The following is a 13,732-nucleotide window of genomic DNA, read 5'->3' as shown; positions in this document are numbered from 1 at the left end:
CGTTGATGATAATTGGCAAATCAGCTTAATTTTGCTTGTGAGATCCATATTAAGGGAACTAGGCTAATATGTACCATTCACAAGAGGAACTGAAAAAGATTCGTCTAATTCGTACAGGATGTGCATAGGGATGTTAACTTGATAGATACTGTGTGGTTAGTGAAAAAACTCCAAAAGAATGCCCAGACTCTATAAGAATGGCCATCAAAAAAACCATAAAAACAAAAACATTTAACTTTTTTTATTTATTTCAAAATTTTAATATATAAATAGCTAAATTTAATATTTGATGGCCATTCTTATCGATTCAGTAATTTAGATTACACTAAATATAAAAAAAATTAAAAGTATTAAATATTGGATATGTTTCGAATTAGGTTTCGAATTTGGTTTTGGATCGTGAAATCACCAAAACTATAATCGTTACCAAAATAAAATAATTTTTAATTTTTAAATTCAACATCGGTGCCATTCTTATTTAATTTTGATTAGGTCGCCGCTCCGTTTGAGTCGGGTTTGCGGTTCCTAAGCCCAAATATCTGCATGGGCTCGTGTGGGTCGTCATTTTACTTAATCAACGAAATAAGCACGCTTAGTTGGGTTGGTCGCCATGAATCCCACTCCTTCGCTCTACCCATTGGGTCCATGGTATCAGATCCGTGCATAGGAGGCCCACGGTTCTTGGGCTGGAACTCCCAGCCAAAGGTCCAGATCCGCGGACGGAAGCGACGACGTGACCCAACAAAATATCAGCCAGCCAGCCAGCCAGCCGGCCATCCATCCATTCCCCGAACCACTCGTTTCTTTCCCAGACGCTCTCTTAAGGACCATGGACTGGGGGGTATCGCAGAATGGCAAATGCCCGATGATCGCTATTTTAAGCCATGAACGGGGCGGGGGTCTATCTCCTCCCACTCTCCTCCACTCTGCGGACTCCTTTACTTCCTAACAACTCCAAATCTAGGGCTCCGGGATGGCGCGGTGGGGCTTCCAGGGAAAGCGCACGGGTCTCTCGCTCGAGCGACCCCTGGTGGTCGGAGTGCTTATGCCGCCGCCGGAGGGCGGTCCGGCGTGCACGCACCGGCGGTGCCGACGTGCAGTCGGAAGTGTCCGACTCGTCACCGAAGTCGATTAGCTTCCGAGATGCTTTTAGCGAAGTAGTCTCGCCTCCCCGGGAGGAGGAGGAGGAGGAGGAGGAGGAGGGCTTATGGGTGGCTGCGGCGAGTTCGTTAGGGTTGGAGAAGTTCCCGAAGCGATGGGTGATTGTGATCCTCTGCTTCTCAGCCTTCCTGCTCTGCAATATGGATCGAGTAAGCTCTCGCTTTCTTTCCTTTCCTGTTTCGGTGCAATATGCTCCTCCTTCGCTGTTTTACATTTGAGTAAGATCTTATCTGCGAACTTGCGAACTGAGTTTATGCCAGCAAGAAAGATTTCGAAGAGGAACAAAGTGCACCAATCGACGGTGGTGTCTGTTACCTTGAGTACGTATTGCTGAATTTGCACAGCGTTTGGAAATCATTCTTTAGGTATCAGGACGGTCTGACTGCCTGCATTTCTTGGAGCGAATCTTGGAAAAATTTTCATGGTGTCATCATTTATTCATCAGATAAATCCACCGCAATACTTCGCTCACCCGCAGAAAATTGATATTACTGTTGTAATTGATAAATTTGGCATTTATGCAGATGTTTCTAAATTTTTACAGAGGGTAAGGTTGTTCCCACATTTCTTACTCTAAGCAGCAGCTTATAGTGATTCATGTCATTTGGCAGGTAAATATGAGCATCGCAATTCTCCCCATGTCAGCAGAATTCAACTGGAACCCTGCAACAGTTGGCTTGATCCAGTCATCCTTCTTCTGGGGTTATCTTCTCACACAGGTTGGTCAACTTTGTATGGCAAAATATCAAAAATGTTTTCTATCTCTTATTTCAACAGCGAACTCTTATGCTCCTTGCCTTCCATTCTTTTATTTCCACTGAATGCAAAAATTAATATTTGTCTAGGATTGCCCAGATGATATGGCTCCATCACTGGCATATATGAATATACTTTAACCATATTTTGGCTTCTACCTTGTGAATCATAGTGTTAATACTACTTAATTAATTTTTAAAATTCTCTACTAAATTACACGCATTTAACAATTTTATTGTTGATAAGTCCATAGACCAAGCTGTTAATGCTACTCCTCAGCTCGGTTAAAAATACTATTGAATTGATGTTAGGTAGGTATCCTGTTTTAAAATGAGAAGACCGATATACCTAATAGAATGTATCCCTGAATGATGCCATATCCCTTCAGTCTTTTAAACAATAAATATCTTATGCTTCAACATGTCAATGTATACTGCTTATGTTGGGTAATGATTGTTTCAATCTTAATTCTTTATTGGAGAAGTCACTTCTCAGGCATGTCCACTAGATTGCAATTCACAGGTTTGAGAAAATAAAACATAAAAATTCTTTTTATTGTGTTTTCAGCTATTTAAAGCTCGTAAAATATGCTTAATGTTAGCACCTAGCTCATTGTCAATTCGATATTAAAAAAAGAAAAAAATGCCTATAATCACAAGATTCACAACCATTTTGGACATTAAAATATTGGCTGTTCTCTACTAAGTGCCATGCCTTATGTTTCAAATTCACCCATCACACCAAAATGTTGCCTGTGAAGTGCTACCTACCAAAATGAATGTTCATGGTCTGTAACAGAATATAGTTCTAAAACAGGATTGCATGCAGTTTTGTGTTAATCTTTTGGTTTCTATAGATTGCCGGAGGTATATGGGCAGACACAGTTGGTGGAAAGAGGGTCTTGGGATTTGGGGTTGTTTGGTGGTCTATCGCTACTGCTCTCACTCCAGTTGCAGCAAAAGTTGGGTTGCCTTTTCTGCTTGTTGTACGTGCTTTCATGGGGATTGGTGAGGTAAAGTTCTGGTTTATCTTTTACATAATTTCTTGTGATTTCTAGAAGCAGAACATAGGCAATAATGCTGGTGGCTTTTGTTTCCTATTACCTCTGTAGATCATTTTTATCTGGTGTCTTTTGTTCCATATTTCTGGATAACCTATATATTTCTGGCTCAAGCTGAAATTGTATCCTCCTTCTAGGGCGTTGCAATGCCTGCAATGAATAACATTCTATCAAAATGGGTCCCTGTAGCAGAGAGAAGTAGATCACTGGCCCTGGTATATAGTGGGATGTACCTTGGGTCAGTAACTGGGCTGGCCTTTTCACCTTTGTTAATACATAATTTTGGATGGCCTTCAGTCTTCTACTCCTTTGGTTCTCTTGGAACTGTTTGGTTGGCAATATGGTCAAGTAAGGTATGTATGTATATCTGCAGTGGTCAATAAATTGAATATATACTTACACAATTACTTTCTTGATTGTGTAGCTTCCTGTATGATTATCAATGACGGTATTTAGTTGCTTAATTTGAACTGTAGTCTTTAATTTCTTAGATGCATTCATAGTGCCCGTACAACTCCACTTCCACACACCCCCACCCCTGAAAAAAAAAAAAACAAAAAAACAAAACAAAACAAAAAGAAAGGAACCCCTAAATATGGGACTGTCTTTTGCATTTGATGTATAATTTCAAAAGCTGGAATTGCTATTTACTGATAAAGATTATATAGTGAACGTGGATGGGAAACTACAATTTGTTCTTTTCCCCTTCTGAGAGCCTTCTAATATCTGTTATATCATGTATCAAAAGGCGTACAGTTCTCCTCTTGAAGATCCTGAACTTAGTTCTGAAGAAAAGAAGCTTATTGAAAGTAAGAATGTACCAAATGAACCCGTCACAACAATTCCATGGCGACTTATCTTATCAAAACCTCCTGTCTGGGCTCTTATAGTTACCCATTTCTGCCATAACTGGGGAACATTCATTCTTCTCACATGGATGCCAACATACTACAATCAGGTAGGTGGTCATTGATGGAACTGATCTTTGTCAGGTGATGCATGTCTATTCCTATATTAGCTGTTTCCTTTCAAGAGGCAATACCTCTCTGTGACCTTCTTAACAAAAACGTTTTGCGGAATAGGTTTTGAAGTTCAACCTCACAGAGTCTGGGCTTATCTGCATTCTTCCCTGGCTTACAATGGCATTTTCTGCAAATATTGGTGGATGGATTGCTGACACACTTGTGAGTAAAGGATTTTCTGTGACAATGGTTCGTAAGGTATGATGTTTATCTTTTCTACATTACATGGTTAAACTTTCCTCTGATATAAGTGTCATGACAAAATTTCATTTGCCTCAATCACGATGATGTCCAAGAGATTCCCCAACTTTTTTTTTGTTGCCTCAAATTATAACATGTAAAGGATGTAAAGGAATGAGAGGTAACAAATGCGTACATAATCTTAATAATCAGGTGGAAAATATGGAGAGGGACTCTTGACTATTGCATGGTAACTTTGTGATAAGACTAGGAAAAGGTCACGAGACAGTAGTGGGCACACTGTGTTGTCTGGATTGGACTATTGGGTTATTGAAAAAGGGTCCAAGCATAAAAAAGGAATGTTAAAGAGATGTGAATGCTGAGGTAATGTGTCCTAGTGCTTAATACATATTAGAGGAAGTCTAGGAGTTGAACGGTTATGATGCCGGACCAACTTAAATGGAGGCAGGAGAAGAGGGGAAGGGAAGGAGGAAGAAGAAGAGAAGAAGGAGAAGGGAGGAGAAGAGAAGAAGAGGAAACGTGGGGAAAAGAAGTCTTTTAATTCTGCATTAAACCCTAATCATGAAAATAGTTCCCTATATATAGGGCCCAGATACACAATTTGCATAAACCCCCTTACACAGAAATAAATCCTAATAAACCCACAAATAACACAAATAAACCACAACTAAGCCCTAAAATGCAAATAAGCCTATAAATAAAATAAACCACAATAAACCCTAAAATGCAAATAAGCCCAGAAATAAAATAATAAAATAAATATGCAAATAAACGGGTCTGACTCAATCCGGGGGCTCAGGATCATCTGGATGAAGGGCTCTGATGTCCCCATCAACTCCTCCCGGGTGAGAAAAACTCGACCCCGTCGAGTACAGGTCTGGCCGGCTGTCATACTGCTCCAGAAGATTGGGGTCAAGGCGCTGCAACTGTGCTCTGGAAATCCACGTCACATCAGACTTTGGTCGACCTTTCCACCGAACAAGGTAACGTTGGTAACCACCGTTCCTGGTTGAAATAACCTGCTCATCCAATATATGTTCTATTTATTCTCTGCGTGCATGAACTTTGGAAAGTGGTGGCTCAACAGCAGGTAATTGGTCAGGGTGTCCAACATGGGCAGGTATATCAATAAAGGGGTCAGAAGGCATGAATATTATCTTTTTGTATGGGACCAAATCTTCAATATTAAATGTCGCACTAATCCCATAGTCATCAGGAAGATCCACAACATATGCATTCGAACTGATTTTCTTTAAGATTTTGAACGGTTCTGCACTACAAGTTTGTAATTTCTTAAACGTATCTGAAGAAAATCGTTCAAGCCTAATTCTTATCATGACGTAATCTTTTTCACTTAACTCTTTATAACGTCTATGTAAATCAGCAAGAAATTTATATTTTAAATTATTAAAATGACTATAATTGCTGATTTCTTGATGCAATGAATGTGGATGTGAAGCAATTAATTGTGCAGACTCATAGACTCTATACTGATGAGACATGAAAAACAGGTCTATGGGTTGCCTAGGTTTATAATCATGCACCACTTCGAATGGATTTATACCTATGGACTTATGAACCGAACTATTATATGCAAACTCAACTGTCGGTAAAATTAAATCCCAAGTCCTAGCATATGCACTTGGGTTGAGCCTATGATGTGGAAGGTTGGGCAGAAATACTTCGGGAACTAGATCAATTGCGTGTTGGATATCACGCATCGGAAAAAGTGCATCCGGAAGATCATCAGGGACTACATCATTAAGCTCCTCTAGAAGGGAAACTACTATAGGGAAATGTTCAAGATTGGACTCCACATGGGTATCTTTAGCTACAAGTGCCAATTCAGGTGACTGACTCTCAATATCTGTCACTATCTCTTCCACAGTAGTGATGTGAAATGACTTGGTCGTACTTAGATCAATAATCTCCCTTTGGAAATCATTTTGGACAAAATCTAATTCTATAGGTTCGTCTTCAAAGTCTTCTTCATAGTCTTCTATATTTGGTTCATAGACTTCTTCGACATATTCGGCCTCTTGGTTCCTAACTTCTGGTTCAGTAATCGAGTAGGTTTTAGTGGAACATTGGGGCGCTATGTGGCCGAATTGTTGACACCTAGAGTATTGGGTTTGGTGCCTAGGAGAGTGGGGAAGGACTACAGGTGGTGCGACCAAACCGATTTTAGGTTGGGCTGTAACAGGGGTTGGCGATTTAGGGGTCCTAGAACTTTGCACGAGCTCACGGATCTCTTGTCTGAATTCCTTGTATCCAGCCCGTATGGCAACGATCTGTTCCTTGATAGACCTCAAAATGTCGGAATTCATGGTAGCTACAGGAGTTTTAGGTTGACTGAGATAGTACTCCATATCACTACAGGTTGGCATGCAATAATGACACTGGGTGATGATGTGAAATGCAGTGTCACTAATGAAACCTTAATAACTATAATGTAGGACCAAAGTTGGTGCTGGACAACCTACTAATGCAATCTGTTATGACTTCAGAAATCAGCAAGTCTTCACAATAATAACTTAAAATTTAAATGTTGCTGATTTTTACTTCGGTTATTCAGAATTAAGGATTAAGATTATTCAATTTAAGAAGTTAGATTGCAATCAAGTAGTACAGTTGTTCTGATCCTAAATCAATATGATCGAAGAATGTTGAGAAGCATCCAGTTGTTAGGGTGTGCTAATTTAATATTTAGATTTTAACAGGGCAAATAGGATGGGTTTGAAAGTAGGGGTTCTATGTTCTGAATTTTGACAACAATATAAATTTTCAAGTATATGGCTATCATGCAAGAGAACTAGAACATAATTAAATGAACAAGCCCAAGAAAAGTGAAAACCTTATTACCTGTCGTGAAGTAGACGACCAGAATGTGTGCTCGTGGGCTGGGGCGACGATCGTTGCTTGGTTGCAGCTGATGAACCTTTTCAATTGGCTTCAATTGGCTTCTATTTGGATCTGATCACAGCACCTTGGCTAGTCTGCTGGGCTTGTAAAATGGAGGAGAGTAGACCTGCTGAGTTTGTGAGATGGGATCAGACCTCAATAGTGATGGCCTGCTGGCTTGGGCCTGTGAGGAGGCAGTGGGTGGCCCGGCCCAAAAGGGGCCTGTCTGGGGGTCGATGGAGAGGTGATCAGGTGAGTTGCAGTGGCCAAAGAAAATAAAAAAAAAAGGATGAGGGGAAAGGGAGGGCGGCGAGCTGTGAGTGAGGAAGCGGTGGTGAGTGGTGGAGAGGTGCGGCAGTGGTGCAAAAGATGGGGAGAGGAACACGGCGGGGCAGTCGGACCGTGAGGAGGAGAGGGCGGCGGGCGGCCTGTGGAGTCGGCCGGTGGTGAGGAAAATGGGAGGGGATGTACAATGAGGCCGTCGGCGTCAGCTCGGACCCCGGCGGGATGGTGGCGTCGGCTCGGGCCCCGGCGGGATGGTGGCGTCGGCTCGGGCACCGGCGGCTCGGGCGGTGGACGACGGAGGAGGAGGGGATCGGAGGCGACGACGCTCGGCGACGGGGAAGCACCGTGAGGGAGCGGCGGCACCTCGGCGGTCCGGCGAAGACGGCGGCGGAGGAGCCACGACGACGGCAGCGGCGGCGGGGCGACGACAACAGCGGCGGGCAGACGATCGGGGAAGATGAACAGGTACCCTTTCTTTTTTTTTTTTTTCTTTTTCTTTTTTTTTTTTTTTTTTGTGAACCCTTTCGGGTTCGGATTATCGGATTCGGGTTTTTAGAACGCAACCCGCTCCGATACCCGTTAACGACCGCACGTGCAATTCACATGCACGTTTTTTTTTTTTTTTTCTTCCGGAACGGGTCCGGGCTAGTGGGGCGGGCTAACGGGTCTGATACTTACCCGTTAATCTGTTCCCAACCTCCCGACCGTTTCGGGAGGGTTTCCCGACTCTCGCTGCGGCGGCCGCGGAAAGGAGGGACGGGCGGCGGCTGCGGATCGGCCGTAGGGGACGGCGACGGAGCTCGAAGCCGCGGCTCTGTGGTCGGCGGCGACAGGCGGCGGCCGATCACGGCGGCGGGCAGCCTCTTTCCGGATCGGGTGGAGGGCGTCCGAGGCTGTCACAGGGCGGTGGTGGGCGGCGGCTGGTCACAACTCCGGCAGTCTGTGGCTTCTGGCGCCGCGTCGCAGGCGGCTGCTCTTTGGGCGCTGTTGGCGGTGAGTGGGGTGAAGGCGGCCCCGGGTGTGATGGGCAAGGGAGGCGTGCGGGCTGGTGCGAACAGGGTTGAGAAGGGGAAGCGGTTCGTGGTGTGAACGAGGGAAGAAGAGGCTGGATCGTGGCTTTAGCAACAGGGGCAAAACCAGCCTTGCTCTGATACCAAGTTGATGCCGGACTAACTTAAATGGAGGCAGGAGAAGAGGGGAAGGGAAGGAGGAAGAAGAAGAGAAGAAGGAGAAGGGAGGAGAAGAGAAGAAGAGGAAACGTGGGGAAAAGAAGTCTTTTAATTCTGCATTAAACCCTAATCATGAAAATAGTTCCCTATATATAGGGCCCAGATACACAATTTGCATAAACCCCCTTACACAGAAATAAATCCTAATAAACCCACAAATAACACAAATAAACCACAACTAAGCCCTAAAATGCAAATAAGCCTATAAATAAAATAAACCACAATAAACCCTAAAATGCAAATAAGCCCAGAAATAAAATAATAAAATAAATATGCAAATAAACGGGTCTGACTCAATCCGGGGGCTCAGGATCATCTGGATGAAGGGCTCTGATGTCCCCATCAGGTTAGCTGGTAAGGAACTGGAAAACTGGCCTGATTGGCATGAACGTGTGCTAGGTAAACCAGTGACTTTCCAATTAGAAGAGGCTGTCTGATTTGTTTGGACCCTAGGAAATAAGTGAGGAAGGCCTGAGGATCCTTGATGCAAGTTGTAAGAAAGTATTTAAAAAGCTTAAGTTGATATGCAATATCTCCTTTGATAGGCACAGAAGGGAAGAAGGATTTTCAGCTGCCTCATCCAGGAGTACAACTAGTAATCGTCATGATATTCAGGATTTTGCATTTTGCCTCTCGGGAATGAATTTAAAAAAAGAGAGGAAAAATAGCTTTCTTGTCTGACAGGAGAACCTGATAAGCTTGAAGTTATGGTGGGCATTCTTTGCAGCTACCTTGAGAAACATCCTCAGTTTATGGAATTCTTCTCAAAATTAAAGAAAAGCCATGTATTAACAGAAATGCTTTAGTTTAAAATATTAATTTATCTTTTGCTTTTTTATTTTTAAATTTATTGTGATGGGGATTAATCTGCTTCTTCTCATTCTGATATAAGTATGTCCTGGCATTTAGTTCTTCCTAGCAGAAAAGAAGTATTTTGATACGCTAATTGTTGATAATTCTTTTTATAGCACACAAACGTAACAGCCAGAACATGTGATCAAGATTTTAAGCTGCGCAGGCCCCTTCTTTTGTGTATTTGTGCATGTTCAGTCACTAACTGGGATTGTAATTTTTGCAGATTATGCAATCAATTGGATTCCTTGGCCCAGCTTTCTTTCTAACTCAGTTGAGTCATGTCCATTCTCCTGCAATGGCAGTATTATGCATGGCATGCAGCCAGGTAAACTCTCTGCTGGCCCTTGTTCCTGATTAAAAATCGGAGAAATATTGGCACCCGTGGCACTTTAACTCCACCTACATTTCATATATAATTATGGAAAAGCTAATCAATTCTAAAATTACATTCAAATAAAAATGCTTCTTAGCCAATGTTGTCCCTTGCTTTTCTTTTTTGTAATATAAGTTTGTTCAAAGTGGGATCAATTGAAAGTTGGAAATTTCGAGGTTAAACTTTTGCTAGGCGTACTTTTGAGAACAAGAGGAATTTGAAATATCAATTATCAGCAGAGTCTAACCTTTGCTTTAAAAAGACAATAACTTTATGCACATCTCATACCTTCTGAGTCGTGGAAATGGACTTTGTTGTATAGCAGTTGTTTGAAGTCTACATTTGGACATGCAATCATGGTCTGTTAAGTGATTAGTCATCAAGCTTCTGCACTTTGCTTGTAAGACACCTGTCTGCATCAATCTTCTGGCTTTGCTGTAGGGAATCTGTCTTCATATCCAAGCGCAGCAAAAATACTATAATTTTGCATTTGGAAAATTCAAATTAGCATTAATTTGGAGAAATTTGTATGTCTAGATAATGTGCTCCATCATGCTAGCTAAGCTGTGAACTATTCTAGATGCTTGTGAATATTTTGATATTTTCACTAATCAGTTTTACAAACTATTGTGGTTGTCCAAATGTAACTCATCTCTTTTAAGCTACAAACTGTGAAACGATATTTTGCGTAGCTGTTTCTGTTGACATGCCTCATCTTACATGAGGGTTGAATGGAGTTCTAACCCACTGTCAGTATGCATGTTCGTGATCATGATCTGCAAGCTATGAAGTACTCTAATTATCTCGACTGTCTGACAGGGAACTGATGCATTCTCACAGTCTGGTCTGTACTCCAACCATCAAGATATCGGCCCTCGCTATGCTGTGAGTGTTGTTCTGCTCTTCACTGATATGTTATTATGTGCTTATGAAGGTGCACTCAGTCCGTTCTGGTGTTGCATATGCATGAATAGCTAAAGTTGTTAAATCAATATCAATTATTACTATTTTTAAAGAAGCGTTAAAATTGCCCTTGTATTCTTTGCAGGGTGTGCTGCTTGGGCTTTCAAACACTGCTGGGGTTTTAGCTGGTGTTTTTGGGACAGCAGCAACGGGGTACATATTGCAGCATGGTATGACCACTTCTTCCCTGGTTTATTGGCACCTACATAAGCACAAACAATTAAGGTCCATCCACACTGGGGTAGCATATATGAAGTTTCCTTTTCAGTTGCTGACATGTTGTAACTTCAGGTTCTTGGGATGATGTCTTTAAAGTGTCTGTGGCTCTTTATCTTGCTGGAACTGTGGTCTGGAACCTTTTCTCTACTGGGGAAAAAATTCTTGATTGATTTTCTGGTAATGGTTATCATCATGAAGTAGAGGTCATACACACTTGAAGACAGATTTGAAGAGATGCGGACTACCTGACTAATTTCTCAGTATCAGCATGCTTTGAAGCAAGGTTAACTGTAGCTACAGCAAAGGCATCCCTGTTTGTACAACATCTACCTTATCTAATATCTTCCCAAGTTGATGGAATTGCCGGCAGACTGCAGACCCAAATTCATGAAGGATTCAGTTCTGAGTCCAGATGCTGTACCTTAAGTATTGATTGAATTGGCACCAATTTTGCCCTGTATATGATGCTGTATATTAATCTCAATAAAGTTTGCAAAAAATGGTACATCATCTGATCCATGATATTGGACTTTTTGCTCTTGTACCACTTGGAATCTTCAGTTTTGCAGGGCGCTATATTCCATGAGCTTTGCATTTTGTTCTCTTCGACCTGTTCTGTTTCATAGGGGTGAATGGTAGATGGTTAAACCTCGTCTATTCAAGCTGTTTGTCGGAGCATTTTGAAAACATGTAACGTTCTTGTTGGTTAAAAAATGTTGCTCATGGCCACTTCGTAAGATTTGATATTGGTTTGGTTTCTGAGCTTCTCCTCATCTTGTGTGTGCTGCGAGGTTACATATCGCTTTGATCGATCCAACACCTGATTCCAGGAAGATGAACTTAAAAAGAAAGCGGGCGGGATGTGTCTCTAAAAGGTGAGGCTGGAACAGCTGAAATAGCAGAGCAGTCTGGAACCCATTTTCCTTGACAGGATCCCATCCAATTCATTTTATCAACAATTATGTGATGCTACAACACAAACGAACCTGCTATGATGAGAATCATGCTATCCCACGATGATGATAGAATTGCCTGCTACAAAAGGGAGATGGCGCCGGACAAGTCGGAGCTCTCCCACACCTCAATCCCCTCCATCCCTTCCCTGCTCACGAACAGCCGATCCCCACCCCCTTCCATCCTCTTAACCAGTCCCCGCCTCGCGTCCTCCTCTCTGTCCACAAAATTCCTCCGGTAGCTCGTCCCGGAAATCCCTGCATCCTCGTCCTCCTCCTCCTCGTCTTCTATGCGCGACCACACCTCCAGGCCTCCCTCCCGGCTCACAAACACCTGGCCCTTGTAGCAGTGCAGCACGCTGTTCCGGCCGCCGCCCGCGTTCCTGAGCCCGGGGCTCCGCTCCTCCAGGTACACCCAGGGGTCCTCCCCGAGCATCCTCATGTCCGCCACCCCGACGTCCCCCGTCTTCCAGCACACCTTGTAGATCGCCGGCGCCCTCTGCCCTTCCGGGTCCACGTCCGCGTCCGCGTCCGCGAACGCGTCCCCGAACCGGGTGCTCCGCCCGCCTCCCCCAGGCTCGCTCGTCTCCCACACCGCCTCCCCGGACCGCGGGTCCCATAGCCTCATGTACCCCGAGTACCCGAACGCTCCCGCGCTCACCGCCGCCGCGAACACCACTCCCCGCTCGCGCACGTGCACCAGCTTCCCCGCCGCCGCCGCCTTTGCCGCGCCCCCGCTCTGCCGCCCGATCTCTGCCACGATCTTCAGCGTCGTCCTGTCCACCGCCAGGATGCAGTTTTCCCGGTGCGGACACTCGAGCGCTGCAAACACCGGCTCGCCGGAGCTTTCGGCGCCCGCCGCGGCGGCGATCGCGGTGACCCGGGCCTTGTACACCCGGGGGTCGGACGGGTCGGACCAGTGGGCGGCCCCGACGTGGCGGCTGCTGGAGACATCGTAAAAGTGGAGCCCGGGGGAGTCCAGGGAGCCGATCCCCGCGATCTCCGGCCACACGCGCCGGAGGGAGGTGATCTGGTCCAGGTGCGTCCGCACGGTCCCGGCGTGGGCGAGGCTCCAGTCGTAGGTGGAGATCTGGCCGCCGTGCGCGATCCAGACGGATCCGTCCCCGGATCCGGCGGACAGGGCGGTGGGGAAGCCGTCGGAGGCGGGGCGGATGGTGGCGGCGAGGGCGGCGTCGAAGCCGACGAGCGGCGGCGGCGCCATGGCGGATCGGAGGCGGGTCTCGATGCCATAGTACTGAGCCTCCTCGACGAGGTCTTGCTTGGAGAATCGGCGGGCGGTGGAGGGCAGGCGATAGGAGCGGAGGAGGGAAAGAAGGACGGAGAAGATCTCGGGGTCCCGGTCTATGAAGATGGGCTCGCCGTCTTCGGCCGTCCTGTCGGAGAGGGCGGCGAGGAGGGAATCCGGGCCTCCTGAGCGGAGGGTATGCGCGGTGGTCTCGAATAGCTTGCCGCCGACGTTGAGCTTGATCCGGCCATTATCGGTTCGGGAAGCGGAGTTGAGATCGGGATCCCTTTCCTCCATCCCACCTTGCCTCTCTGGGACGCGGACGGCGAAGACGATGAGGCCAAAATAACACGACTGGGACAGCTATTAGCGAGGGCCAAGCCTGGTGGATGAATGATGAATGGTGCTGCAATTGGCCGGGTCGCGTTCGATAGTTTAGAGGCGGCCAAAAATTCATCAACCCAAATCTTATCTATATTTTAAATATTACAAAAAATTATTTCTGAAT

The 13,732-nt window shown here is 45.0% G+C and overlaps 2 protein-coding genes across 2 annotated transcripts; one reads left to right on the top strand and one right to left on the bottom strand.

Moving 5' to 3' along the window:
• The first annotated feature begins 771 nt into the window (after positions 1-771).
• Positions 772-11,628, top strand: LOC103704047 (putative anion transporter 1, chloroplastic). The gene is made up of 10 exons (XM_008787182.6): positions 772-1,310; positions 1,773-1,880; positions 2,774-2,929; positions 3,115-3,330; positions 3,726-3,935; positions 4,060-4,197; positions 9,694-9,795; positions 10,663-10,728; positions 10,892-10,976; positions 11,098-11,628. The coding sequence occupies exons 1-10, from the start codon at positions 885-887 to the stop codon at positions 11,193-11,195; spliced, it is 1,605 nt and encodes a 534-aa protein (XP_008785404.3). The 5' UTR covers positions 772-884; the 3' UTR covers positions 11,196-11,628.
• Positions 11,455-13,661, bottom strand: LOC103704046 (BTB/POZ domain-containing protein). The gene is made up of 2 exons (XM_008787180.6): positions 12,012-13,661; positions 11,455-11,845 (listed from the first exon to the last, which is right to left on the bottom strand). Exon 1 carries the CDS (start codon positions 13,519-13,521, stop codon positions 12,061-12,063), a length of 1,461 nt encoding a protein of 486 aa, XP_008785402.3. The 5' UTR covers positions 13,522-13,661; the 3' UTR covers positions 11,455-11,845; positions 12,012-12,060.
• Between the last annotated feature and the right edge of the window lie 71 nt (positions 13,662-13,732).

Source organism: Phoenix dactylifera, chromosome 8 (genome assembly GCF_051530095.1).
Source record: "Phoenix dactylifera cultivar Ajwa chromosome 8, Ajwa_hap1_PhDact_Kaust_v1.1, whole genome shotgun sequence".
In the NCBI taxonomy this organism is placed as follows: Eukaryota; Viridiplantae; Streptophyta; class Magnoliopsida; order Arecales; family Arecaceae; genus Phoenix; species Phoenix dactylifera.
Note: the sequence above shows the minus strand (reverse complement) of the source record. Positions and strands in the feature narration are given on the sequence as shown.

Excerpts from the sequence above, each read along its gene's own strand:
- LOC103704047 (XM_008787182.6), top strand. The coding sequence starts at position 885 with ATGAACGGGGCGGGGGTCTATCTCCTCCCACTCTCCTCCACTCTGCGG. Across the intron at positions 2,930-3,114 it reads CTTTCATGGGGATTGGTGAG|GGCGTTGCAATGCCTGCAAT; the intron begins GTAAAGTTCTGG and ends TCCTCCTTCTAG. Across the intron at positions 10,977-11,097 it reads GGGGTACATATTGCAGCATG|GTTCTTGGGATGATGTCTTT; the intron begins GTATGACCACTT and ends TTGTAACTTCAG.
- LOC103704046 (XM_008787180.6), bottom strand. The coding sequence starts at position 13,521 with ATGGAGGAAAGGGATCCCGATCTCAACTCCGCTTCCCGAACCGATAAT.